Source organism: Amblyomma maculatum, chromosome 3 (genome assembly GCF_055883805.1).
Source record: "Amblyomma maculatum isolate TAMU_Amacu chromosome 3, ASM5588380v1, whole genome shotgun sequence".
Classification (NCBI taxonomy): domain Eukaryota; kingdom Metazoa; phylum Arthropoda; class Arachnida; order Ixodida; family Ixodidae; genus Amblyomma; species Amblyomma maculatum.
Genome location: NC_139346.1, coordinates 59,041,982 through 59,067,496, shown reverse-complemented (window position 1 = coordinate 59,067,496; position 25,515 = coordinate 59,041,982). Strand labels below are relative to the sequence as shown.

General features: G+C 46.2%; 1 protein-coding gene across 1 annotated transcript in view; it reads right to left on the bottom strand.

The window, feature by feature from the left end:
- LOC146194832 (uncharacterized) overlaps positions 1-25,234 on the bottom strand; it is a 35,778-nt gene extending 10,544 nt beyond the window's left edge. Inside the window, exons 1-2 of the mRNA XM_084596648.1 lie at positions 25,160-25,234; positions 21,714-22,430 (exon numbers count right to left, since the gene is read on the bottom strand). Coding sequence (XP_084452774.1) covers positions 21,714-22,430; positions 25,160-25,234 — 792 coding nt within the window. The remainder of the gene's footprint in view (positions 1-21,713; positions 22,431-25,159) is intronic.
- Between the last annotated feature and the right edge of the window lie 281 nt (positions 25,235-25,515).

The window sequence follows — 25,515 nt, the reverse complement described above, 5'->3', positions numbered from 1 at the left end:
TGAGCAGGCCGATGTTGAAGCGAAACGCGCAGTCATCAATGGCTTCCAAACCCCTGTGCCTTTTTCAAGAGCGGATACGACGTGTCTTCTAAAGAGTTGTATGAATATTGCTACAGCAGCTTACTGGGCTCAATCAGACGCCCGACACATCCGTCTAAGAAGGCTCGATCGAACATTTAAATTTAATGTTCTGCGTGATATTCCGCGTCATCAGGCATACTTGATACATAGACTTCGTTTAAACGTGGCTTTCACGCGCAAGTACTTACATTTAATTGGACAGGTGTACTGACCGGAATGTTCAACTTGGGGCATCCCAGAGACTGTGGACCATGTATTATTGGTGTGCCCAGAGTATGCGAAGGAAAGAAATTTGCTAGCTGCTTCCTTGAAGCGTTTAGACAAGAGACCTCTGTCGGAGGAACTGCTGCTGGGCGCTTGGCAGGACAAGGGGAAAGGCGTCCAGGCAGTGCGTGCTCTTTGCCGTTATTTGTGCGCCAGCGGACTTGATTCGCGCTTGTAAAGCAAGCTGCTGTGTCTGTATATATATTTCATATGCCTTCTCCCACATCGTCACCCATCATGACCTTCTTTCTTCTCTCCTTCCCTTGACCAGTGCAGAGCAGCAGGCCAGATTTGAATTATTCGGGCCAACCTCTCTGCCTTTTCCTTTCAATAAATCCATCTATCTATCTAGAAGCCATACCTTTTTCAAAGTTTTGAGAATTGATAAGCACTTGTACAATAATAAAGTGCTGTAATTTTACCTATTACGTAGCGGGGGAAAGTATAAGAATTCTTATGCCAAATACATAATTTTGGATTATAGGACTTTTTTCAAAAATAAGCTCTAAAACCACATTTCTAATTCCGCTAAGAATTCTTCACACAAGGCTCGAGGCGTAGCAAAAGATGTACGTGAAAAAACAAGTTACATTCTTTTGTTTCTTATAATCACAGACTTCTCACTTTGTCAGCATTGTAATAGAACCTCAGTGGCAGTCGTGAAGAACTGCTACTTCTTCCCTTGCTTTACATTTCCTGTAAATGCCGGAGGAGATCATTTTCCTCCATAGATGGTATAAAGTAACTTATTCTTGATAAAGCGACATCAATTTCTGACATCAGTGAGGCGTAGTGGTGCTGGTGTCGCCGAGTTAAAATAAAGGTGGCGGGAATGGCCTTGATAATTCATGCAGAGAAAACTTCGTCTTTTTGTGGTACTCTGCACCTGCGTTTTCATCCTTTCTTAATAAAAGCCGCGAACACCAAAATAGAAAACAAGAATAAAACGTAAGAGGGTATTTCTAAAGCTTCCGCTATGTACTCGACGTGAAAGTGTAGGCTACGCAGACGAATGTTAACAGACATTTCAATATATTGTTCTCTTTCTCCATTCATCCAATACAGAAGAATAAATACCTCAACACGACAATAGATGGGAAGGCACCCCCCCCCCCTCCCCTGATATATTGGGGCGGAGAATGAGGCACTAGACGCGGATATCGGCACCGCGGAGGTGATAACTGCGATGGAGAAAATCCGGACGGCCTCGCCGGCGGGGACGGCCGCAATAACTAACAAAATCCTTAGAAATCTTGATGACAGTTTGATCCAGGTTTTAACAGATTATATGAACAAGCGCTGGAAGGGGGAAACTTTCCGCCAACAAAGAAACGTGACAGTCATTTTTATACCGAAACCCGGCAAAAAGCTAAACATCAATAACCTTCGACCTATTTCCCTTACGTCATGCCTGGGTAAGCTCATCGAGCACGAGTTTGCAGAACTACGTAGAAACCCATCTCCACATACCGCACACAATGATCGGATTTCGGTCGCATCTGTCAACGCTGGACGGGATGCTTCAATTCGCTAGAGAATCAGGAGACTCAGGGGACGGTCATGGTACGCGGACCATGCTAAGGCTTGATTGAAGAATGCGTTCGATGACGTCTCCGACGAGGCAATGATGTCCAAACTGACGGAACTAAACGTAGGGCGACACACCTACGAATATATAAGAGATTGTTTGTCCACCAAGACTGCGGAGCTTACCGTAGGGGAACTCAAGTAGGGACACATAACGCTGGGAAACCGGGGCATGTCGCATGGGTCGGTGTTATCCCTTTTTCTATTAAACGCTGAGCTGATCATGCTCCCTAAAAAGCTTGACGCCATGCAAGGTATTAGACACACCCCATACGCTGATGACGTCAGGATTTAGACGATTCAGTGATCAGACGGGCGAGGAAGCCCTACAAGAGGCGGCGGACTTCGTAGACGCCCACGCCCGTTGGGCAGTTTTGGAATGCTCCCCACAGATGTTGGAACTGTTGGTCATCCGTGATAACGGATGTGCTTGCAAAACAAAGCCGAACAAGATACAGCTATAAAACCAGGAAAACGAAATACCGGAGGTAGAAACGATCCGTGTGTTTGGGATGTTTATGCAATCCAACAGGTGCGACAAGGTAACCCTGGAAAGGTTATCGACCTCGATCGTGCAGACCATAGTGACCAAAGAGCACAACGCATGTCGGCTCGTTCAGGCTTTCGTCCTCAGTCTGCTCGTGTATGGACCTCAAAAAGGCCAGTAGTGGAAAATTGAATTGCCTGATAAGGCCGGCATACAAAGCGGCTCTCGGTCTCCCCAGAAAAACGTTCACCTCGAGACTTCTGTCACCAGGGGTGCACAACGCCCTCGAAGATCTCATTGAGGCATAACTAACAGCTCAAGAGCAACGGTTAAGGCTGACTGGGGCGGGGTTGCGCTGTGTGTTCTGAGAGGCTTCGTTTTAAAGGGCGAGGACCCTTCAAGCCAGGTGATCTTGCCAGTAGAAATGCGTGAACGCGTTCGCTTTGAACCACTTTCCAAGAACATGCAATCGGATAGCCACGAAAGTCGGAAGAATGCCAGGGCGAAGATGTTAGGCAAAAAGTATCAAGGGGATGATAATGCCGTGTATGCTGATGCGGCGAAATACAACAATACAGGAAAGGAGGCCTTCGCTGTTAGCGTGGTGAGCATCTCCCGCAGGGTAGCAGCTACGATGGTCACGGATTGTGTAAAAGAGGCAGAAGAGGCTGCAATAGCCCTTGGAACTGTTCAAAACGGAACCAGCACCACTCTCAGTGATTCTAAAACAGCCCCTCGCAACTTCGCAAGGTGTTTTATTTCCGCCACTGCATTCAAAATTCTTGGCGCGTTGCCAAAAGACAGGAACACAGTGGATCTCGTATAGGTCCCGGCTCACTCGAGCGCCCCGGCGAACGAGACCGCTCACCAATATGCTCGAGGTTTTGTCAGCAGGGTTGGTGATGGGATCTCGGCGGCGGGTGCCCGACGGGGTGAGTCACTGGATACCATGAGGCTATTACCACTAATTACAAGTAGCTTAGGGCGAGCCTGCCTCCTACGCACGCTTCGCTCAGCCGAGAACAGGCTACCACGTGGCGGCGGCTGCAAACGCGGTCGCAGCCAAACCCCTCGACGTATGCCAAAATCTTTCCCGACATAGTAAATCCGTACTAGCAACTGTGCGGCGAGCCCATTTTAGACTATATAATCTGAAACTGCTCGGAGGATCCGCCTGCGGTAGATCCAGTACCGTCTCCCTCGCTCGCACGCTGGGAAGCTGTTCTCGCCTGCCGGGACCCAGACGTCCCGTCCCGGGCATCGGCAAGAGCGCAAGCGGTCGCTAACAGACTTAAATTGCTAGCTACCGGGAGCAGCTAAATGCAACCGAAGACAAAAACCTTCGCTTACAAAGGTGTTTTTTTCTCTCTCTATCTCTTTATAGGCAGTTGTTATAAGAACATCCTTAAAAGTGTCCAGTCTTATTTCTAAGATGAAAAAGTTTTAAATTATCACGAAACCTTTTTGCAGATACCGCCCCTGCCCCTTCCTAATGTGTACTGACATCATAGTCGTCATCAATATCAGCCGAATTATACCCACTGCAGGGTGAAGGCCTCGCCCATATTACTCAACGATTCCGGCCCTAAGCTAGCTGCATCCGTTTGAGCAGTGCGAACTTAACCTCATCCACCCACCTAACTTTCTGCGTCTCCCGGCTAATCTTTCCTTCCCTTGGAATGCAATTTGTTACCCTTCGCAAGCATAGGTTATCCTCTCTTCGCACTACGTACCCTGCCGGTGTCCATTTTTTCTCGATTTCCACTACAATGTCGTTAACTCGTGTTATTTCTCTCACCCGCCCTGCACGCTTCCTAGCTTTAACTCTATACCTACCATTATTCTTTCCGCAGACCTCTCTGCGTTGTCTTCAGCTTAAGTAGAACTCTTTGGATTAGCCTCCACGTTTCAGCCCCATAGGTGAGTACAAGTAAGATGATACTGTTATATGCATTCCTCTTGAGCGATACCGGTAAGCTGCTAGTCATGATCTGCGAGTGCTTTTAAAATGCTCTTGATCCTAATCTTATTTTTGTGGTTGTTTCCTAATCATGGTCAAGGTCTGCGGTTAATGCTTGCCCTAAATATGCGCATTCGCCTTCCACTCCGAGTGCTTTGCTACCTATTGTAAACTGCTGTTGTTTTCTTAGGCTGTTAAACCTTACCTCAGTCTTGTTCACATTAATATTTAAGCCTACATTTCTGTTTTTCTTGTCTAGGTCATTAATCATTTTTGTAAATTATCCCCTGAGTTACTTAGCAAGGCAATGACATCAACTAATAGTAAATTACTGAGGTATTCTCCAGCAACCGTTATCCTTAACTGCTCCCATTCTGAGTCCCTGAACACTTCTAAACTGCGAATACTACTGGGGAGATCGCGTGTCCTTGCCTAACTCCTTTCCTCTGCGCATTTTTCTTCCCTTTCTTTATCCAGAAACATTGTTGCCCTGCAGCTACTATGGGTATCGTCCAGTATTTTTCCCATATGGCTCATCTGCACCATGATTTTATAATGCATCCATGACTTCGGAGGTTTCGACAGAAAGAAATGCTTTTTCATAACTTGTACTGATATAGCTGTTTGTTGCTCTGAATTGGCCTATTGTTTCGCGTATTCATACATGCTGCTTTATGCTGTACATTAGTTGTAGACATAGACGCAAATTTTCCTAGCCTATAGAACTTCAGTGGAAGACAGTTCGCAATCGCCTTAATAGGATGACAAAGCTAACAGTAAATCGTCGCAGAACACATGATCGGTGCTTCTGGCTGGTTCTCGTGACTGCGAGCTGCATGTGGAGGCGGTTTGCCCGATGTCTTATGTACATAGTCACTCTTCTGAGAAAATCATTTTATATGGAGTGGTTTCAGGATTGTAAGACCCAAAATGTGCGTCATGAAAAAGCACTAGTCGCAACTGACCCATACGCAGCACATGCCTGCTTCATGCTAGCGGAATTTATGAGGGCCAAGACCAAGACTTTCTTCAAGATAATGTATCATAGTTGAGCGTTAGGCATGCAAAGCATTTTAAAACAAAAATCGATTGTACAAAGTGTTGCTAAAATGCGTCCATAATGTTGGTGTTCTCTACAACAGGACAGTGGGAAAACTCCTGCAGTGGCATTGGCGGGTTAAGGGGAAAACTCCCTTAACAACCTTAGAACAGAGAACAGGCAGTACGAATGTGATAACATATACGTCTGATATGGTCTCGTTTCAGGGAGGCTAAAGAACGTGCAACTGGTCCTTGAGCCTGCGGACAAAATGGAACAATCGCTTGACCAGAAAAGGGATGAATACTTGCAAATGGTAGCAGGAATACACTCATGGAACATGAAGGTATTGAGTTGCCTAGAAGGGTTTATCTTTCCTCCATTGAGCTGAGACCCCAGCAAAGCAAGAATATCTTTAAATCGTTGCGTGCTTCCTTCTGGGTTTATGCAGTCTAGATAGTTATATACAGCTCAGCTCAAATTTCATTCCAATTGAATTCTTTATTTCTCCAGAAAGGAAAAAGGTTACATCATGGAGATGTACAACTCATAAATGCTGCTACGAACCGCTTGACAGGGGCAGAGTGACATCTTAAACTGTCAGTCAGTGAAATAGCGCAGACGGTCTGGTATAAACTAGATATGCACAAAAATAGCATAATCAAATTATCAAAAGCTATCAAGGGTACAAGTAGAGATCCAAAGCTAGGCTGATGCTTTGAGTTACAAGAATCAAAAGCGCCAAGAATCATCATCACAAGTCGTGTCAAGTGTCTACCGTCGAATATCCTTTATTATCTATCTCTTGAGCATCGCCTGTAGAAATTTGAGAAAAATTAGGAATTGTTTTTTTTTTATGGTTTGTCATTGAGCAAAATTAGAAATGTAGTTTTTTCATAGCTTTTGTTAAAAATAGTTCCTGTTGTCCAAAGTCCAATATCTGGCATACGATTTACTGTCCAGCCAAAGCTCAATATTTGGCATAAGAATTCTTATTCTTTCCCTTTATATATAATGCCGTGAAACCTTCAAAACTGTATTTGTTGTTTTAACAGCTGCCGGCATGCGGCCTTATCACTGTGATTCTGACACCCCTATCAATTCTGTATCCCTTGTTTGTTAATACTCGTTGTCGCAATACGACGCGTTATCATTTTTTTGTCGCGAACGATGTGCCGACATCTGTCTCGAAGATGCGTATGTTTCTACAATGTTCCAGGTTGTGCTAGTAACAGTTTGCGACGTTTTCTAGATTGTTCGGAGTAGCCTTTAAATTGAGCGTTGACGAGTGTGACGGGCATTCTTGGTTCGACGATCGACGATCACCTTTGTTGCTATTGCCGCCGCCGAGTGGCTTAGTTCTTTTGCGGGCGCTAGTCAGCCCAATAAGGAGTTAATTTCAGTATCATCAGGCCTGTGCCTTCTTTAGGCGTCAACGGCCTTGTCACCACTGCATTACATCTGGTGGAGGTGCTGCCTTTGATACTACAAGCGAAGACCGCAGGCTTGTTCCTGTTACCTTGGAGAACCAGCCAACAGGCCACCGAACCAGTCGTCGGCTTCAAGGGCTCCAACCTGAACACGGTCTGCTGCCGGATCCCATTCCATCTCGGAAGGCTGTCAATGGCCCAGCCTACAGCACCGGGCGTTTCCGTCCAACCCAGTGAGCCTACCTGCTTTCATGGATGACCGGACTAAGATGCGGAAGACTGGATGGACCTTTTCGACCATGTGGCAGAATTCAACGGCTGGAACGACGCTGCAAAACTCAGGCAAGTCTACTTTGTTCTTCAAGGACATGCCCGAGTCTGGTTCGAAAATCACGAGACTTCTTTAAAGGATTGGGAGATATTCAAAGCAGAATTTTTGATGCCCTTTGAAAGTTCTGTCCGAAAAGAATGAGCTCAGGCCCTCCTCTAATCGAGACTTCAACTCCCAAACGAGCCCATCCTGGTGTACGTAGAGGAGATGAAGGGCCTGTTTCGCCGCGCCGACCCTAACAGGACCGAAGGTGAGAGAGTGAAATTGTTAATGCGAGGCGTTAAAGAATCGCTTTTTGCAGGACTTGTCCGGAACCCGCCGAAAACTTTGGACGAATGTGTGATGTGAAGTGATGGATGTGAATTTGTGAAGTGATGGACGTTGCTGTCACGGTTTATTTGCAGCCTGTCTTGTTTGAATTTGTTTCTACCAGTCAAACAAAAGGAACAGTGCATAGGGGGCAAGTCCATTCGCTGCTTTCATCTTGCTTATCGATGGAGCTATGAGGGTTATTACTACACAATGAATACGGTGTAAAGCTGAGTTAGGAGCGCCGGAAAAAAATATGCTGTGAAAAACTTTAGAGGCATTCAATAACGCTGAACCGAATGTCCAGATAGTTCTCTTAATTTTCTTTTTTTTCGATTTCTTCCAAAATGTAACGTTCACAAACAGAGCCTTGAGATCACTGCAATAAACTGTCACGATTTCTATGCTCATTAGTGAAATTGTACTGTAAAATAAAAGAAATGTGCACTATCTGTCACACTTCTCTGTGGACACTTGAACCGTGCCGTAAATGAAAGAAAGAAGGAGGGATTCAGAATAAATGGAAAGGGCTGCCTCAGTGGAAAGCTCTGGCAAATGACCAAAACGAAAAATGGAACGAGGGTCTTCTTCACGGCTCGAACAGCTGCCCTAGGCATCTGTCACGAAATCGGCGCCCATTTTCATCAAGCCGGTACGGCGCGAGGCCCGCACGGCGTCGCGTGGAAGGCATGGAGAGAAAAGCCCCCTTCCCCGCGCGGGAGAGCGCGTAGCTTTGTACGCGTTGTCGTCACCCTCTTTCCCATTGCCCGGGGAGGACGGTGGTTCATCGGACTGGAATGCGCCACAAAATTCCAGCATCTTCTATGGGACCTAGCCAATGACGACGCGCGGCTCGACGGGAGGAAGAGAGAGCGCTATAACCAGCGAAGCTAAGTGTGTGTGCGCGCTAGCTTTGACGCGTGCTAACAAACAGACGCGGCGCGCCCTATTTAAAGAGACCGCGCCGTTTGATGAGTCAGTCAGTCAGTCAGTTCGTCAGTGTTTTGCGACGTGCTCGCCTGTACTTCGGCTGGACTCCCGGGGATCACCCGCTGCTGGCAAGCCCACGGACTTTCAAGGAAGCGGCGCTCGTCTCGTATGGCGGCCACATCGTGACTCTTGAGGCGTCGGACTGCAACAGTGCCCGGTGAATAATTTGGTGTTTGTTTATGTAACTCTCTCGTGTTTGATCTGTTGTAAAGCCTGTGTTATTGAATCATTCTGTAGTTGCATGTTTAGCGTTTGTATTCTGTGAACCTCTCGTCTGTTGTATTTCAAGTGATCTTGTGTGCTCCTTTGTATCGTCTCTTGCTGTGCATAAATTGTGTTTTGTTTGTTACTTCTGACTCCGATCCTTACTCTGGTTTGAACCGGCGACAGCTGGGCACCAAACGGCCACCCCCTTCTGTCACTACTAGGTAGTTGGATGCCGGCTGAGCTTGCCACGCAAGTCGAGGGCATCTCCTTCGCGACCGGAACAGCTACCCCCACTCACTCTAAGGGTGTCTGGGAGTGTGCGCACCGTTAAGGGCGCATCGTTATTAATTCCCCCTAATTATTAACGGGTGGCAGCATCGGAGATAGGCGTCCTGAATCGATCCGTCTAACAGGTCGAAGCCCCCCATGGCTCAGTACTGCCACCCACATTGTTCAGCTTGTGAGTGGCTGGTTTTCGACCGCTGCTGTCCAGAATTCCTGACGTTGATCATGCCCTCTACATCGACAATATCACGTTATGGGTGACGAAGCGCTCAGAAGGCCAGATCCAAGAAAGTCTTCGAGAACCCATCGAGGTAATGCAACGCTACATGACTGAGAGTGGACTCATATGCCCACCTGAAAAGTCGGCACTGCTTATTATTTGGGTTCGCGCGAGGACCCGCCACGTAGGTGCGCGCTTTGAGCTATTGATCCATAATCGACCATCACCTAGAAGGCAGTCCCATCCCCAGAGTGGACAGACTAAGAGTGCTGAAACTGTACTGGAGACTAACGGTCGAGCGCCATACACTATAGACAATTGCAGAAGCAATTCGAGCAGGTGATACACTTGATCCGCCTCATTTCCAACACACGTGGTGGACTGAAAGAGGGCAACACCGTGCTAATCGCGCAGCCATTGTCAGTCCGCCGAATGATATTTCGCGCCTTATAAACGGCTGAATCGACCTGAACGTAATCGCCTGGTTATCCTGCGATCGGTGGTTAAACAAGCCACGAGACTCCTATATTCATCGGCAAACCGCCTGCTTCATCTAGACCTTAGCACAGCAGAAAAGCTGACGAAAGTCCACAGGACGGGACAGCTCACGTGACTGTAAGCGAAGTTACGGAAGGTGTGGGGGCCATTCGGCACCGACTATAGGCAACCCGGAGCCGATCCGTCATTTCAAGGAGTAGCAGCATACCACCCTCCTAAGATCAGAGTTACAGTTCAGTTCAGTTCAGTCGTTCAGTCATGTCCGACTCTTCGTGACCCTATGAACCATGTCACGCCATGCTCTCCGGTGTCTCACTATCTTCCTAACATCACATAACTTCATCTGCAGTGCCTCGAGGATGCCATCTAACCATCACGTTCGCTGCCTACCCCTTCTTTGGCGACCCTCAACCTTTCCCAACATCAAATCTTTCTCCAGCGACTCCTCTCTTCTCATCAGATGACCAAAGTTGCTGAGCTTTAACATTGGAATGGTTTATAGGCGACAATATCGACTGATTTCATCGTCTGGCCGTCCAAGGAACTCTCAAGGGTCTTCGCCAGCACCACAATTCAAACGCGTGAATTCTTCGGCGGTCAGCCTTTTTCACAGTCCAACTCTCGCATCCATACATTGCAACTGGAAAGACCATCGCACGAGTTATACGGATCTTGGTTGGCAGACTAATGTCTGTGCTCTTTACTAGGCGGTCAAGGCTAACCATTGCTCTCTTTCCCAGAAGCAGGTGTCTCCTAATTTCATGGCTGCAGTCTCCTTCCGAGGTAATCTTGGAGCTCAAGAATAGAAAATTTGTCACAGCTTACACTTCTTGTCCATTGATGCTCCAGGACTTGATAGGGCAAGACGCCATGATCTTTGTCTTTTTAAAGGGACACTAAAGGCATCCAAAGATGGTATGAAAATCTAATAAACTACATTTGGTGACACTGTCGCCGCATATACTGCAGCAAAAAATTGAATAATTGCTGAGGTATTGCGATAAGAAGTTGAGGTTTTTTCTTGTTCCCGCCGGTCGAATTCAAACTGTGCCCTCCGACTACGTAGTCGGAGTTGAGTGACGCACACTATGACGTAAGCGGAGACTCCGTGATAGCTAGCGAGCCGGCGCGGCCCGCGGCGTCGCATCCCTCAAGGGCCAACATGGCAACAGCGTACTCGCAATGACGGCCACAGCCGAAATAAATAAAACGATGAAGAGAGTAATTTACCGAGCGATGGGCCCATAAAGTAAGAAAAAAAAAAAAAACATAGAGCGGTTGTAACGCACAATACTTTACATGTTTGTGAAGCTTTTGCGCTCCTTCTTGCACTGTGTATAAACAAACCGAGCCCTCGGTCATCGCAACGCTTCCCGACATGTTTACGTACAAATAAGATTTAGTTACCAGCAAAATAGTGTCCTCGCTGCTGCGCTTGTCAGTTTTTAAGCTTCGTCGCACTTTTTTCCTTGAAGGTTTGTGCTACAGCTCCATGTTCAGTGAAAATTACGTCCGAGGTAGCAGAGCATAACCGAAGTGCCGGCGCCACTACATTTGCCAGCGCTGCGAAATTCCACATGTCATAATGGATCCAGTGCACAATATAGTGCGCATAGGCATCCAGAACATTAGTTGCAAGACGTGAGAACAGGAAGCATGCGCCGATGGTCAAGAAGTTGTAATTTTTATACCGGTAGCAGAAACACTTTATTGTAAATGGGGCGATGACATAAAAGCGAAAATATTTCCAAGGTTCCTGTGACGCGGTGTAACCGAGCGGTACTCAGTGCTTCGAGGACGAACATACAAAAACTTCACCGTGTTTTTGCCGTTTTCATTTGGGCGTCGACCTGGGAGAGGACAAGCCGAACAAATTTGTTTCTTTCCTACAAAAAGGAGGGCTTGGTTTGGCGCATTTATTTTTGCGACAAGTTGTCTCGCGTTTCATGTACCTTCGTGACCAAAATGATGTCTTCCTCAGAACAGTAATCTAAGTTCGGCTTGGTCGACTCCTCCCTAATTTTCTTGTCAGTTCGTGTCTCAATGTAGGTGGTACAGTAAGAGGGTACTTGCGAGAAGTGGTGCTCGCGTACAGATTGCTGCATGTGCGCTTTTCCATGGAGTATTTGTGCAATGTTAGGCGGAAAAAATTTTATGCGGACCTAGTGGACACAGTGCTTCCTGTACCGATATACCGTTTGTTGCACTGTCTAGGCCCAGGAAATGATGTACTCAAGAGAGTTAAGAAGATGCCAATATCACCACCAGTCAAATCATTTTTTTTTTTAAACTCCACCCTAGCACATCAGTCAAAACATGGATGCACGCTAAAGGCCTGTTCGTCCCTTGGTCAACAAACTGTTTCTTGTGTAACAGACCAGAGACGATAGAACACGTGTTTTTGGACTGTTGGGATGCCATTTTTTTCTGGGATGTGCTTCAGAGAACTTTAAAAAAAGACCTACCTATAGATGCATATGGCATACGATTTTTACCTTTTCCTAATACAGAGGAGTTTCCCTTTGATACAATAATGCTCCTGGGCCTCCTCAGCTTGCGGAAAACCAGAATGCAGTTTAACAATGCAGATATACAAGTCAATCCTGTACGAGAACATTTCATACACAGTGTTGTGCAGTTCAGGGAAGTGCATATGACACTCCCCGAGCAGCCACAATGGATTCATGTGCTTGACAGTCTGGTAAAACTGAAAAAGTTTTAACCCGCCGTGTTTTGAATGTCCAAGTCGGCAATAAAGAAAAAAAAAGGCGGTGTAACCGAGTGGTTAGCGCCGAACGTTACGGAGCAAGCAGTAGAGAGTACGAATCTTACCGCTAATGGTGTTTTTTTTTCCCTACAAATCGAACTTTTTTTTTACCTTTTGTAATGTATTTCAGGTGCTTCGTTATGTTTAGTTTTTACTTTTTACCTGAGGCCCTTTTTTTCGCCGGGCGACGAGCGCAATATATCGACGCTCTCCTTGGTATGAGAGGCAAGTATGCCCATTTTGTTTACGACGCCTGCAAATAGCACGTTGAAGGTCTTGTTGACGCAGTATGTTGGTCAGATGTGCCATTATTTAGTGAACAATTGAATGATAATGCGTGTTTCCTTCGGTACTTAGCATACGTATGCTTTTCGTGGCGTACGTAGCTGCAGTCAAGCGGTCAGGTCGCAGCAGAAGCGGCGACGGCGGCGAGATGTTGGCGCACAAGTGTGAACGAAGGAGCGTGTCGGCGGCAGCGGATTTCGCTTGCTCGTGCCTCCGAATGCTCAAATGGGAACCATCAAGGCGCATTTGTTGCTCCAAGCTCGTAATTCAGGCGCTGCAGGTCCAACAAACAACCCGAGTGCGCACGAAATGCCTGAGCCGAAACATAACCAAAACTGAAGTGGGCGCCTGTGGCGCCTCCAAGTATATTTTTGTATTTGCCTTGCAACGTTTACATTGTCTTTTTGCCGTCGCTTACATATGATAAAAGCGTGTTATATTCGAGACAAAACCTACGACCGCATCCAAACGGGCAACGTAATTCGCATTTGTCAGCCTCCGTGATCCCTGGCGCGTTATGTGATTTGTAGTTGCGCGTTTCGGCTCTGGCGGCGATACCTGTATTTGTGTTCTTCCACTTTACTACCTTGTAGCAGCTCTGTTTTCAGTAGGAGTAGATTTTTTGTAATCTGGATCTGGCATTCTATCGATGCAAGCCCACTTCAGTTTTCTCATTAGTGTCCCTTTAGTGTTCAGTTCAAGCCCAAACTTCTCACACTCTTCTTGTACGCGCATCAGAAGTCTCCTGAGTTCCACTTCACTTTCTGCCATTAAGGTGGTATCATCCGCATATCTGAGGTTGTTCATACGTTTTCCAGCAATCTTCACTCCAGCTGAAGACTCGTCCAGACCGGCCTTCCTCATGATGCACTCTGCATATAGGTTAAATAGGCAGGGCGACAGTATGCAGCCTTGCCTCACTCCTTTCTCGATCGGAAACCAATCAGTAAGACCATGCCCAGTTCTGACTGTGGCCTCTTGCCCTTCATACAGGTTCCTGAGGAGACAGATGAGGTGAATTGGAACTCCCATCTCTTGGAGAGCTTGCCACAATCTGCTCTGATCTACGCAGTCAAACGCTTTCACATAATCAATAAGGCAGAGGTAGGTGGGTTTCTTGAATTCTCTTGCTTTTTCCATGCTCCAGCAAGGATGGCAATTTGGTCTCTAGTTCCTCTGCCCTTGCGAAACCCAGCTTGAACGTCCGGAAGTTCCCGATCCACATAGTGCTGCAGCCTACCTTGGATGATTTTCAACATCACCTTGCTGAGCAGCGAAATAAGCGCGATCGTGTGGTAGTTGGAACAATCCTTGGCACTGCCTTTCTTTGGAATGGGCATGTAAACTGACCTCCTCCAATCCTGTGGCCACTGCAGGGTTGTCCAAATCTTCTGGCATAGTGTATGCAGAATGTTAACAGCGTCATGGTTGAGGTTTTGAATCAACTCAGCTGGAATGCCATCAATTCCGCTAGCTTTGTTCTTAGCAAGGCTAGCTAAGGCCCACTCAACTTCACTCTTAAGGATGCCCGTCTCGAGATCAGTAACCACAACCGTATTATGTTGGGTTTGCACATTCGGGTCCTTATTGTGCAGTTCTTCTGTGTATTCCTGCCACCTCTTCTTTATCTCTGAGGCTTCAGTGAGGTCCTTGCCTCGTTTGTCCTTTATCATGTCCAGCTTAGCACAGAAGCTTCCTTTGATATATTTCGTTGTCTTATACAGAGCTCTTGTGTTCCTTAATTGGCTGTTGTCCTCAACTGCTTGGCACTGTATGTTCAGGAAGGCATTCCTATCTCTTCTTGCTATTTTCTGAAAATCCGCATTGAGAACCTTGTATCTTTCTCTTTCCCCCATAACTTTTGACATCCTCCTTTCCTCAGCTATTTGCAAAGCCTCTTCAGATAACCAGTTTGCTTTCTTGCATTTCTTTTGCTTTGGAACTACCTTAGTAGCAACTTCTTGTATTATATCACGAACATCAGTCCACATCTCTTCGGGCTCTCTGTCTTCTAGATCTAATTCTTGAACTCGATTCCTCATTTCCACAGCATATTCTGATGGAATTTAATCCAGATCATACCTGAAAGGCCTTCTAGTTTTCTGCGTTTTCCTCAATCGAAGCTTAATTTTGGCAACAAGAAGCTGATGAACGGTGCCACAATCAGGCCCAGGCCTTGATTTTACTGCTTGTATAGCACTTCTCTATCTCTGCCGGCAAAGAATATAATCGATCTGATTCCTGTGCACACCGTCCGGTGAAGCACATGTGTACAGGCGCCTCTTGTGCTGTTGAAAATGAGTATTCGCTATGGTAAGGTTGTTTTCTTGACAAAACTCTACTAGCCTCTGCCCAGCTTCATTTCGCTCGCCAAGGCCGAACTTGCCTATAATTCCGGATATTTCTTCACTCCCGACCTTAGTATTCCAGTCTCCTATGAGAAAAACGATGTCTGATGATGGGCTGTGGTCTAAAAGGCATTGTAGGTCCGGATAAAATCTCTCAACGTCAGCTTCTTCAGCAGTAATGGTCGGTGCATAGATTTCGATAACTGTTATGTTGAAAGGGTGACCTTGGATCCGAAGTGTAATCATTCGGTCGTTTTTGGGGTTGTACCCTAGCACTGCTTTGCCCATTCTTCTGTTTACTATGAGAGCGACCCCATTACTTCTCTTGGATTCGTGCCCAAAATAAAAGACATAATGGTCACCGGAGGTAAATTCTCCCATTCCGGTCCACTTGAGCTCGCTGATACCCAAGATATAAATGTTCAATCTGTCCGTTTCTCGCTTGAGGACATCCAGTTTAGCTTGCGTCATAGATCTTACATTCCATGTTGCTATGTGATATATCTCCTTTCAACATCGGACTTTCCGGTCGCTTCCCGACACGTCCATAACTGAGCGTCCTTTTGGCTTTAGCTCAGCCGCTTCATTCGTCCTGGAGCTACTAGGAATCGCCCTTTGTTCATCCCCAGTAACATGTGGGACGCCTTCCAACCTGGGGGGCTCATCTTCCGGCGCCATATCATTAATGGTATTGTGACTGGCCATAGGGTTTTCTTGGCAGGAAATACTGGAGTGGGTTGCCATTACCTTCTCCAGTGAATCACATTTTGTCAGAACTCTCTGCGATGACCTATCTATCTTGGGTGGCCCTACACCGCAGAGCTCACGACTTCATCGAGTTTCGCAAGCCCCTCCGCCACGACAAGGCAGTGATCCATGAAGGGGCTACACCATTCTTTAAAAACATGCACCTGGAGTTCCATACTGGCTTCAGGAGAACCAGAGTCAAGGCATGCCTACTCAATACAGCTGCGACAAAAACGTTCTATATGTTGACGAGGTGAGTAGTGCAAACGTACGAGTGCTGCCTTCCTCCCTGTCGTTTTTCCGCGCTATTCTACACAATGAATTACCAACGTGCCCAAGCTCCTGTTTTTATGTGAATGGCCAGCGTCTACATCTCCAGGTTGCTCCAGAACACTCTAAGGCTACAGGAAGCACACGAGTGATAAGAGCGCTGTTCCAAATTGCGATTGCCATTTGATGGTCATCAGTTTAATGAATGAAATAACAGATTTCTTATCGGCGCATTCTTCAAACATCGGTGCGGGCAAATTTAGCTGTAGCTGATTATTGCAATACAAGTGAGTGGGCGCTATCGAAACTCAGTCGCTTCCCAACATTTGTCTGAAATGTGCCTTCAATTCAAGTATCGAGGCCAGTAGGTCAAGCACTCCGCTATCGACGTCACACAGTTCGTTTTTCCCGACTCCTCCCTAACAAACGTTTGTATCACGTTTTAATAGAATGCTTATTCACTCTTGGCAATGTAATATATTGAGATCCAATTGAGAGCTTATATATTTCTTGTGTCGAGCTTGAATTTGAAATTGGCCACCGCGTTTTAAATCACTACTTATTGACTCAACTTAATAGACAAGGTAATTCATATTTAATTACCTGACCACAATCTTTAAATTCGCGTTTAGTTACATGTTTAAAAACTCTCAATGTGTGTTTATTTGCCTGAACGTTCAGATTTAGTTGCATGTATATAAACTCTGAATTTATATTTAATTGCCTGGAATTTCATACCTATTTGCAAATTTAAAAACTCTGTATTCACATTTGTTTTCGTGTGAATTAACATTGAATTGTCAGCAATTTGAGATTTAACTGAGACCCTATAGGTTTCTGTGTTGAGTTTTAATTTAAAATTGGCCACCGCGTTATATATGCCTGGTTATTACTCAGCTTTATAAGCTGAAACTTCAGATTTAATTTCCTGTAGCTAAACCTTGAATTCACATTTCCTTTCACGTTTACAAAATCTAAATTCACATGAAATTATTGAGAAGTTGACATTTATTTGCCTCTTTATTGTTTGTCATTCCTATATGCAGTTCACACTCACTCAACGGAGGGTTTATTGATAGATCTGTATACAGTCAGTAGTTGACCCTTCTTAGCTATACTCAGCTACCGAATGTATGTATACAGGTCTATCAATAAACACTCAGGTAAATGTGAACTGCACATCATTTATATACGAATGACAAATAATAAACAGGCAAATAAAAGTCAACTTCCCAATATTTGCATGTGAATTCAGTTAATAAACATGCGATGAAATGTCAATTCAAGGTTCAGCTGCAGGGAAATAAATATGAATTGATATAAAATATGAATTTGACTTTATATGAAATATTTGAATTTCCTGGCCAGTATTGTAGCATTACTTGTCTTCAGGCCAGCAGTGTCACAGCACTTGCATCCCTTGTACTCTCCGGTATATATATATATAGTGTAAGATGGGGGTTTATTGATCAGATCAGCAGGACTGGGCAGATCAGCGGCGAGCACAGCAACAGCGAACACCGTCAGGTCCAACACGCGCAGCGATCAGGATGCCACTGCCTTGAATGTTTCTCGTGCACTGCTTCCTCTTCACAATTACCCCCGGGACGAAGAGGAGACGTCCTGGCGACTTAAGGTGTGAGCAAGAGGGCAGGGTCATAATAGGGTTTGAGGCGCTTGACGTGAACAATCTCTCGTCCGCGCCAGCGTAAATCTTGAGACGGCGTAAGAGGTTCCACCACATAATTAACCGGGGAAGTGAGCTCCAGAACTCAGTATGGGCCATGGTATTTAGCAAGAAATTTTGAAGACAGTCCAGGAGCATTTGAGGGTATCCACAGCCACACAAGTGCGCCAGAACAGAAGTCCGGTATCGAGTGTTTGGTTGCCATGGTTGGATTTATGGCGGTACTGGGTGTTAGCCGTGAATGCGCGGGCAATTCGTCGACAGTCTTCCGCATGCTGGGCTGCTTGAGACGCAGGAGTATACTCTGATATGTCTGGCTGATACGGGAGTATGGTGTCAATTGTAGCAGAGGGGTGACGGCCGTAGAGGAGAAAAAAAGGAGAGAAGCCAGTAGTAGACTGCGTTGCGGTATTGTAAGCGTAAGCGAGATACGGAAGGACGAGGTCACAGTTTGAGTGGTTCGAGGAGTCATACATAGAGATCATGTCGCCAAGGGTACAATTCAAACGCTCAGTGAGGCCATTAGTCTGGGGATGATAGGCGGAGGTGATTCTATGAATAATGTTGCACTTGGTGAGCAAGGCTTTCACAACGTCACTCGAAAATCGCGTCCTCTGTCGCTGAGCGGCTCTCGAATTGCGCCGTGGCAAAGAACAAATCTCTGCAAAATGAAGGAAGCTACTTCTGACGCTTTGGCAGATGGAAGTGCGGCGGTTTCTGCATACCTCGTCAGATGATCAACGGCTACGATAGCCCAGCGGTTGCCGGTTGCAGTGTAGGGAAGCGGCCCGTACAAATCAATGCCGACGCGGTCGAAAGGGCGTGGGGGGCTGGGTAATGGCAGCAACTCTCCAGCAGAATGTTGAGGAGATGGCTTGCGACGTTGACAGGTGAGGCATGAGCGAACGTACTTGATTACGAAGGTGTACATGCCCCGCCAGTAGTAATGCAGCCTGAGACGAGTGTATGTCTTGAAGACGCCTGCGTGACCGGATTGTGGGTCAGCGTGGAAATAGTCACAGATTTGCGAACGTAGCTGCCGGGGAATAACTAGCAACCACTTGCGGCCATATGCGCAGTAGTTGCGGCGGTAGAGGAGGTTATCACGAATTGCAAAGTGGGAAGCATGGCGGCGGACAGCACGTGGTGGAGAAGCAGCTGTAGGATTGGAGATAAAATTGAGAAGAGAATTTATCCAAGGATCTTGCCGTTGCGCTGACGGCATGTCATTGATGTGAAGCGATGGCGGGGAATCGTCGGAAGAGGAAAGGCTCGCTACCTCAGCTGTAAGGGGGCAACGGAAAAGTGCGTCGGCGTCGTGATGCTTGCGGCCGGAGCGGTAAACAACGCGGACATCATATTCCTGAAGGCGAAGAGCCCATCTTGCTTGTCTGCCGGACGGGTCTTTCAGTGAGGAAAGCCAGCAAAGCGCATGGTGGTCCGTCACTACGTCAAAAGAGCAGCCATAGAGGTAAGGGCGGAATTTTTTAAGAGCCCAAATAATCGCTAAGCACTCCTTTTCAGTGACAGAGTAATTGGATTCAGCCTTTGTGCGTGTACGGCTAGCATTGGCAGCCACGTATTCAGCATAACCTGATTTGCGCTGAGCGAGCACAGCGCCGAGACCAATACCACTGGCGTCCGTGTGGACTTCAGTAGGCGCTTCTGGGTTCGAAGTGACGTAGGAGAGGCGGTACCGTGAGGATGCGGCGTAAAGCATTGAAGGCATAGTCGCACGTTGGCGACCACGACGAGAGGTCGGAACTGCCGGACAGAAGGTCTGTCAAAGGAGCAGCAATTGAAGCAAAATTTCTAATAAAGCTGCGAAAGTAAGAGCACAGCCCGAGGAAGCTACGTAGATCTTTGATGGAAATCGCTTTGAGAAAGGCTGCTACGGCACGATGTTTGGCAGGATCTGGGGATACACCTTCTTCGGAGACAACGTGGCCGGGAATGCTGAGCTGGCGGGCGGCAAAACGACATTTTTACAAAATCAGCTGCAGTCCGGCATCAGATAGGCTGGTCAAAACGTGCTTCAGACGGTAGAGGTGTGTGTCAAAGTCAGGAGAAAAGACGACAATGTCGTCGAGGTAGCAGAGGCACGTCTTCCACTTTATGCCACGCAAAATGGTGTCCATCATCCGCTCAAATGTTGCCGGAGCATTACAAAGGCCAAACGACATAATTGTAAATTGGTACAAGCCGTCGGAAGTTACAAAGGCAGTTTTGGGGCGATCAGTCGCTTCCAGGGGGACTTGCCAGTACCCGGAAGATAATTCTAGGGAAGAAAAGAGCTCGGCGCCTTGCAAGCAATCGAGAGAATCGTCGATGCGCGGGAGAGGGTAGACGTCTTTCGCGTAATCTTATTAAGGCGGCGATAATCGACACAGAAGCGGATAGAACCATCTTTCTTTTTTTACGAGGACAACAGGTGACGCCCAAGGGCTACTGGAGGGCTGAATCAGGCCATTCTTAATCATTAGGTCGACTTGCTCTTCAATAGCCTGGCGTTCGGTTGCAGACACACGATAGGGGCGCTGTCGCAGTGGTGCGTGAGTGCCGGTGTCGATGCGATGAGTGACTGTAGAAGTTTGACCCAAATAACTTTGATGAGAGTCGAAGGAGGAGCGAAAGTGATGTAGTAGGTTCAAAAGCTGAGTGCGCTGCACTGGAGGAAGATCGGCGTCGATGGAACGGAGGAACAAGTCTGTAGAGGGAGGAGCGGGTGCAGGTGAAGGGGCTGAGCGCATTCACGGCAGAGTGCGGCGCATCGTCAGGTTCCTCAGAGATCAGAAGAGATGTGATTGATTGGATACTGCCGAGGCATTCACCATGGCGCAATGCAATAGGGGAGTTAAATGGGTTAGAGACCCATAACATTGAAAGGCCAGCGGGAATAACGAGCACAGCGTAGGGCAATGGTAGGCACTTGCGGCGCAGGAAAGTATGGGCTGGTGTGAAGAGAACGGTTTCATCGCTGACAGAGGCACAAGCGACGTGAACAAGCACAGAAAAGCAGGGAGGAAGGTCGATATCTTCGCCGACGAGGGCTTTAGTACAGGAAGTTGGTAGATCAGCGTCTGGTAAGGCATTGGGCAAAGTCGAGAACCCTACTTCAGCTCGAGCACAATCGATAATAGCAGCGTGACGCGATAGGAAATCCCAGACTAAAAGAACAGCGTGTGAGCAACTTGGTAGCACGACGAACTCAATCGTATAAAGGCAGTTCTGGATAACTACTCGAGCGGTGCACGCTTTTAAAGGCTTGATATGCTGAGCGCTGGCCGTTCGCAGCGAAAGTCCCGCAATAGGCGTCTTCTTTTCTTCAAGAAGAGCTACATAGTTTAGCGTCCATAACCGATATCGCAGCACCAGTGTCAATTAGAGCCATGACATCAACACCCTCGATGAAAACTTCAATAAGGTTTGCCGGTGACAGATGAGTACTTGGGAAGTTCGACGGAGTCGCAGTTCTCGCCTCAGGAACTGCGGCCTCTAGTTTTCCTCAAGTGAAGCGTTCTGTCGACGTCGCATAGGAGAGATAGACCGGCGTCACGGCGACGGTGAACGGCGGTCGGACATGGCTGAACGGTCTGGGGAGAAATGACGGCTGGCCGGAGGCTCAATAGGCGCGGAATACTGAGGCGTCGAAGACCAGTACCCAGAACCATGAGTAGGTGGTGCCGACACTGGGAGACGGTTTCGACAATAACGAGAAATATGTCCAGCCAGTCCGCAAATATAACAAATTGGGCGGTTATCTGTCGTGCGCCAGGGATTGCGCGGTCTTGGGGCCGGTCGAATAAACTGCGCAGGTCCTCGAGCAGAACCAGGAGGCGGCTGAACGTAGGCAGGTTGCGGCGGAGCATACGTAGGTGGTGGTCGGGCAGCAACAGCCGCATGTATCAATGGGGCTGCGACAGGCATAGATTGAGGGGCTGGAGGAAGAGATTCAGCTACTTGTTCCTGAATAATCTGGCGCAAACTGGGAGCTAGGTGTGAGGAAGGCTCTTCATGGACGGAGATAAGGGAGAGCTGTCGAGCAACTTCTTTCCGAATGAAGCTCTTGATTTGTGGCAGCAGCGCAGAATGTTCAGCTGTATCTGTCAGGCCAGAAAGCGACTCAGAGTGCATGGTGTTCGCGCGAGTTATGGCCCTTTGTTTGCCCAGTTCATCATAACTTTGACACAGTGTGACCACTTCGGCGACGGTGCGGATATCTCGAGCATTCAGCATCTGGAAGGCGTCGTCATCAATGCCTTGCAGAATGTACTTAATCTTGTCGGCCTCTGACATCTGTGCGTTCACGCGCTTGCACAAGTCGACGACGTCCTCGATATAACTTGTGAAATTCTCACCAACTAGCTGAGACCGCGCACGCAAGCGCTGTTCACCGCGGAGTTTTCTCACGGCCGGACGGTCGAAAACTTCAGCGAAGCCAGCTTTGAACACGGAATATGATGGTATGTCCGCTTCATGGTTGCGAAACCATAAATTTGTTATGCCGGTAAGATAGAATATCACGTAGCCTAACTTCGTTTCCGCGTCCCATTTGTTATAAGCGCTCACTCGCTCATATGATGTGAGCCAGTCCTCGACGTCATGGTCGTCAGCGCCCCTGAAGATGGCGGAGTCTCGCTGGCGGAGGGAGCCGGGGCAGATAATGGCCGAGCCAACTTGTACGGCTTGTTGGTTAACGTCCTCAGGCATCGCAGGAGGTCGTAATGTGCGGCTGGGTAGTTCCAGGGCGAGAGGATAGATCTTAACCGGCAGCTGCACGAAATGTAAGATAGGGGTTTATTGATCATTTCAGCAGGACTCGATCAGCAGGACTGGGCAGGCCAGCGGCGAGCACAGCAACAGCGGACACCGTCAGGTCCAACACGGCGGAGATCACGATGCCACTGTCTGGAATATATATATATATATATATATATATATATATATATATATATATATATAGAATCCGCCATGCGTGTGTGCTACACTGACAACTAAAATATGCAGTCGCATGTTTGCACAAAAGCATTATTTGGCAAAACTTGTTAGTCTTATATGGCACATTCCTGCTCAGGATTTGTTGCCCTGTGAATTTCGCTGAAGAATTCCATATGTTTAGTTGCCATCGATGTAATGTACCTCGCAGGCACCCAGTGCTGTGAATTAAAAAAAGAGGCCTGGCACAAATTTTTCTATGTTGAAATGAAACTCATCATATTACTTGTTTATTTGACCTTCCTGGCTAGTATTGTTGCGGTGCTTGTCTTCAGGCCAGCAGTGTCACAGCTCTTGCATCCCTTGTACTCTCCGGTGGGGAAGTCTAAAACGAAATACAGGTCGGCATGCAATTAGAGTAATTAGTACTTCTCAAGAAATGCTTCAGTACACCTTTTTCGAGTTTAATAAGCAAGAAAAAATTGCTTATATAGCAGAATATAGTCTTCAAATCATGGCAGAGTTGTATGGCAACATGCTGTTTTGCACAGAATTATAATTTAAACAATTTTGATACGAATGCTGAACCAGTAAGTCGTACTTTAACTGGAGTGCTCATACTATTTCTTGAAAACAAAATATGCAAAACCAAGTCAAGTAAGTATTAGCGTCTACATCTACCCTAGTGCTGCAGAGTGCAGCATTGATTGTGGCTAAAATGAAACAAACCATTGGGAAATTACAGCTCCAAAAGCAAGCAGTGAATGCTCCTGAAACAAATTTTTACCTACCCTTTTCTTTCTCCCTATCACTCACCTCTTTGATTTCCTCTACCTTCTCCTCGCTATCCCTTTATTTCCGTCGCCCCAGTTCAGGTGCTTCAGATATAAGATAGCAGATACTGGGGCTGGCAAAGATCTTTTCTTTCCTTTTGTATTGTACATACAATAAATAACCACTACAACAACAACATATCTGACTGGCCATCACTATTTGTATACCATGCCAAACTGTGAAGTATTTGAATAGCCTTCAAAAATTACAAAAAATTAGGGAGACACTTAATTTTAAATTAATATTTACGTGAATTTGTTTTTGTTTTTGACACATCAATATTAGCATCAGCAAACATTGGCTTTTTATTCTGAGCAGTCTGACACTTTGAATGCATTTTTCGTTTTTTCAACTCCTCCAATTAATTGATCAATAACCATAAAATTTTGTAATTAGCATTAAGCATTTACTTCTCATTCTGATCATTTTGACATCTTTGAGCATCCTTTCTCACTTTCTCATATTTTAAATGATCAATTACTCTCATTTTTTAAATCAGCTTCATCAAGCATTGGTTTTCTATTCTCCACAATTTGACATCTCTGAACCTAATTTTTCAAAATTTGTCAAGTGCAAATAATAAATTACAAACTTCATACTCTAAATCGTCTTAGTACCTTCAAGCATTGACTTTACGTTCTGCACATTCTACAATTTTGAAACCCATTTTCTAAGTTTTGCTTTTTTAAGTTATTTCTTTTTATGGATAAAGTATATACTTTAAATTATATTTTCATCATCAAGCATTAGCTTAAAATTCTGTGCAATTTGACACATTGAACTTTTTCAAACTTCTTTTTTTCTGCTACTTCAATCAAATAACTGACAACCACATAGCCTGTCTCAACATCGTCAAGCACTGGCTCTATATTCTCAACATATTGACACTTTTGACCCCTCTTGTTCCCCGTATTTCACATTTCTTTATTCATCATTTAATCAAACAATGACTTCCTCAACTCATCATTGCACGTAAAACAGCAATAATTAATCAGTCACTACAACCACAAATTCCGACAATACAAAGTTTTTACCGGAGCCCCCGATTGTTTACGAAATTCGGTGCCGACGACTGCTACTACTACTACAACGTATCCGACAGATGTTTGACCGAGCGAGCTGCATCAGCTATCACATAAAAATTGAACTTCAATATCTGCTTCGAATCACATGCTCCCTACCCATTCTCATTGAAATTGACCATGGCAGTGGTGCATCTGGATGGCACTAAGATTGTATCTTTGGCATAAGTAGCAGAAACAACTTCTACATGAAAACATTGGACCGTTTTGGTATCCATAAGGAGAAAAACATCAGGCATGTCATTCCTGCTTTCATGCAGGCCAATCAATTTTAATGGTCTACATCACTTATAGGACTCAAAACCTCAGCTTCCGTGTTGAAAACCAAGCTCTTTTGTTCAGAATGAACACTATTTCCTGCAACTCAACTGTAAGGCTAGTCTTGCTTTCTTATTTGCCTCGACACAGCTCATATGCTTATATTTTAAATGAGTACCACAATGAAGCAGCTGCTTCATATAATTATGGAGTCATGTATGAAAAGCGAAACATACCATGGTTAGCATTAAGTCGCACCAGACGCAAGGCTTCCTTGGGCTGTATGTCCTTGCCCACATTGCACTGCCTCCCATAAAGGGATTTGCCTCGCATGTTCTCCGCTGCAAAAACAAGGCGGTACAAACCCCTGGCAATTTTGGAGTACTGCCAGGGCACCCTCTTCAACTAGACCTCCTCTGACAATGTCCATCTGTAGAGATATATGAGAGTGGTCAAGCGTATTTCGGTTGTCATATACACAGATAAACCACTGTGTGCTAGGGGATGAAAAACTCACAAAATGGCATACCCTTTTTAAAAGCCCAACAAGGTCAAACAAATAACCACTGCGGCCTAATCTCGAAAATTCTCCAAACTTGTCTACTCCCACTTGA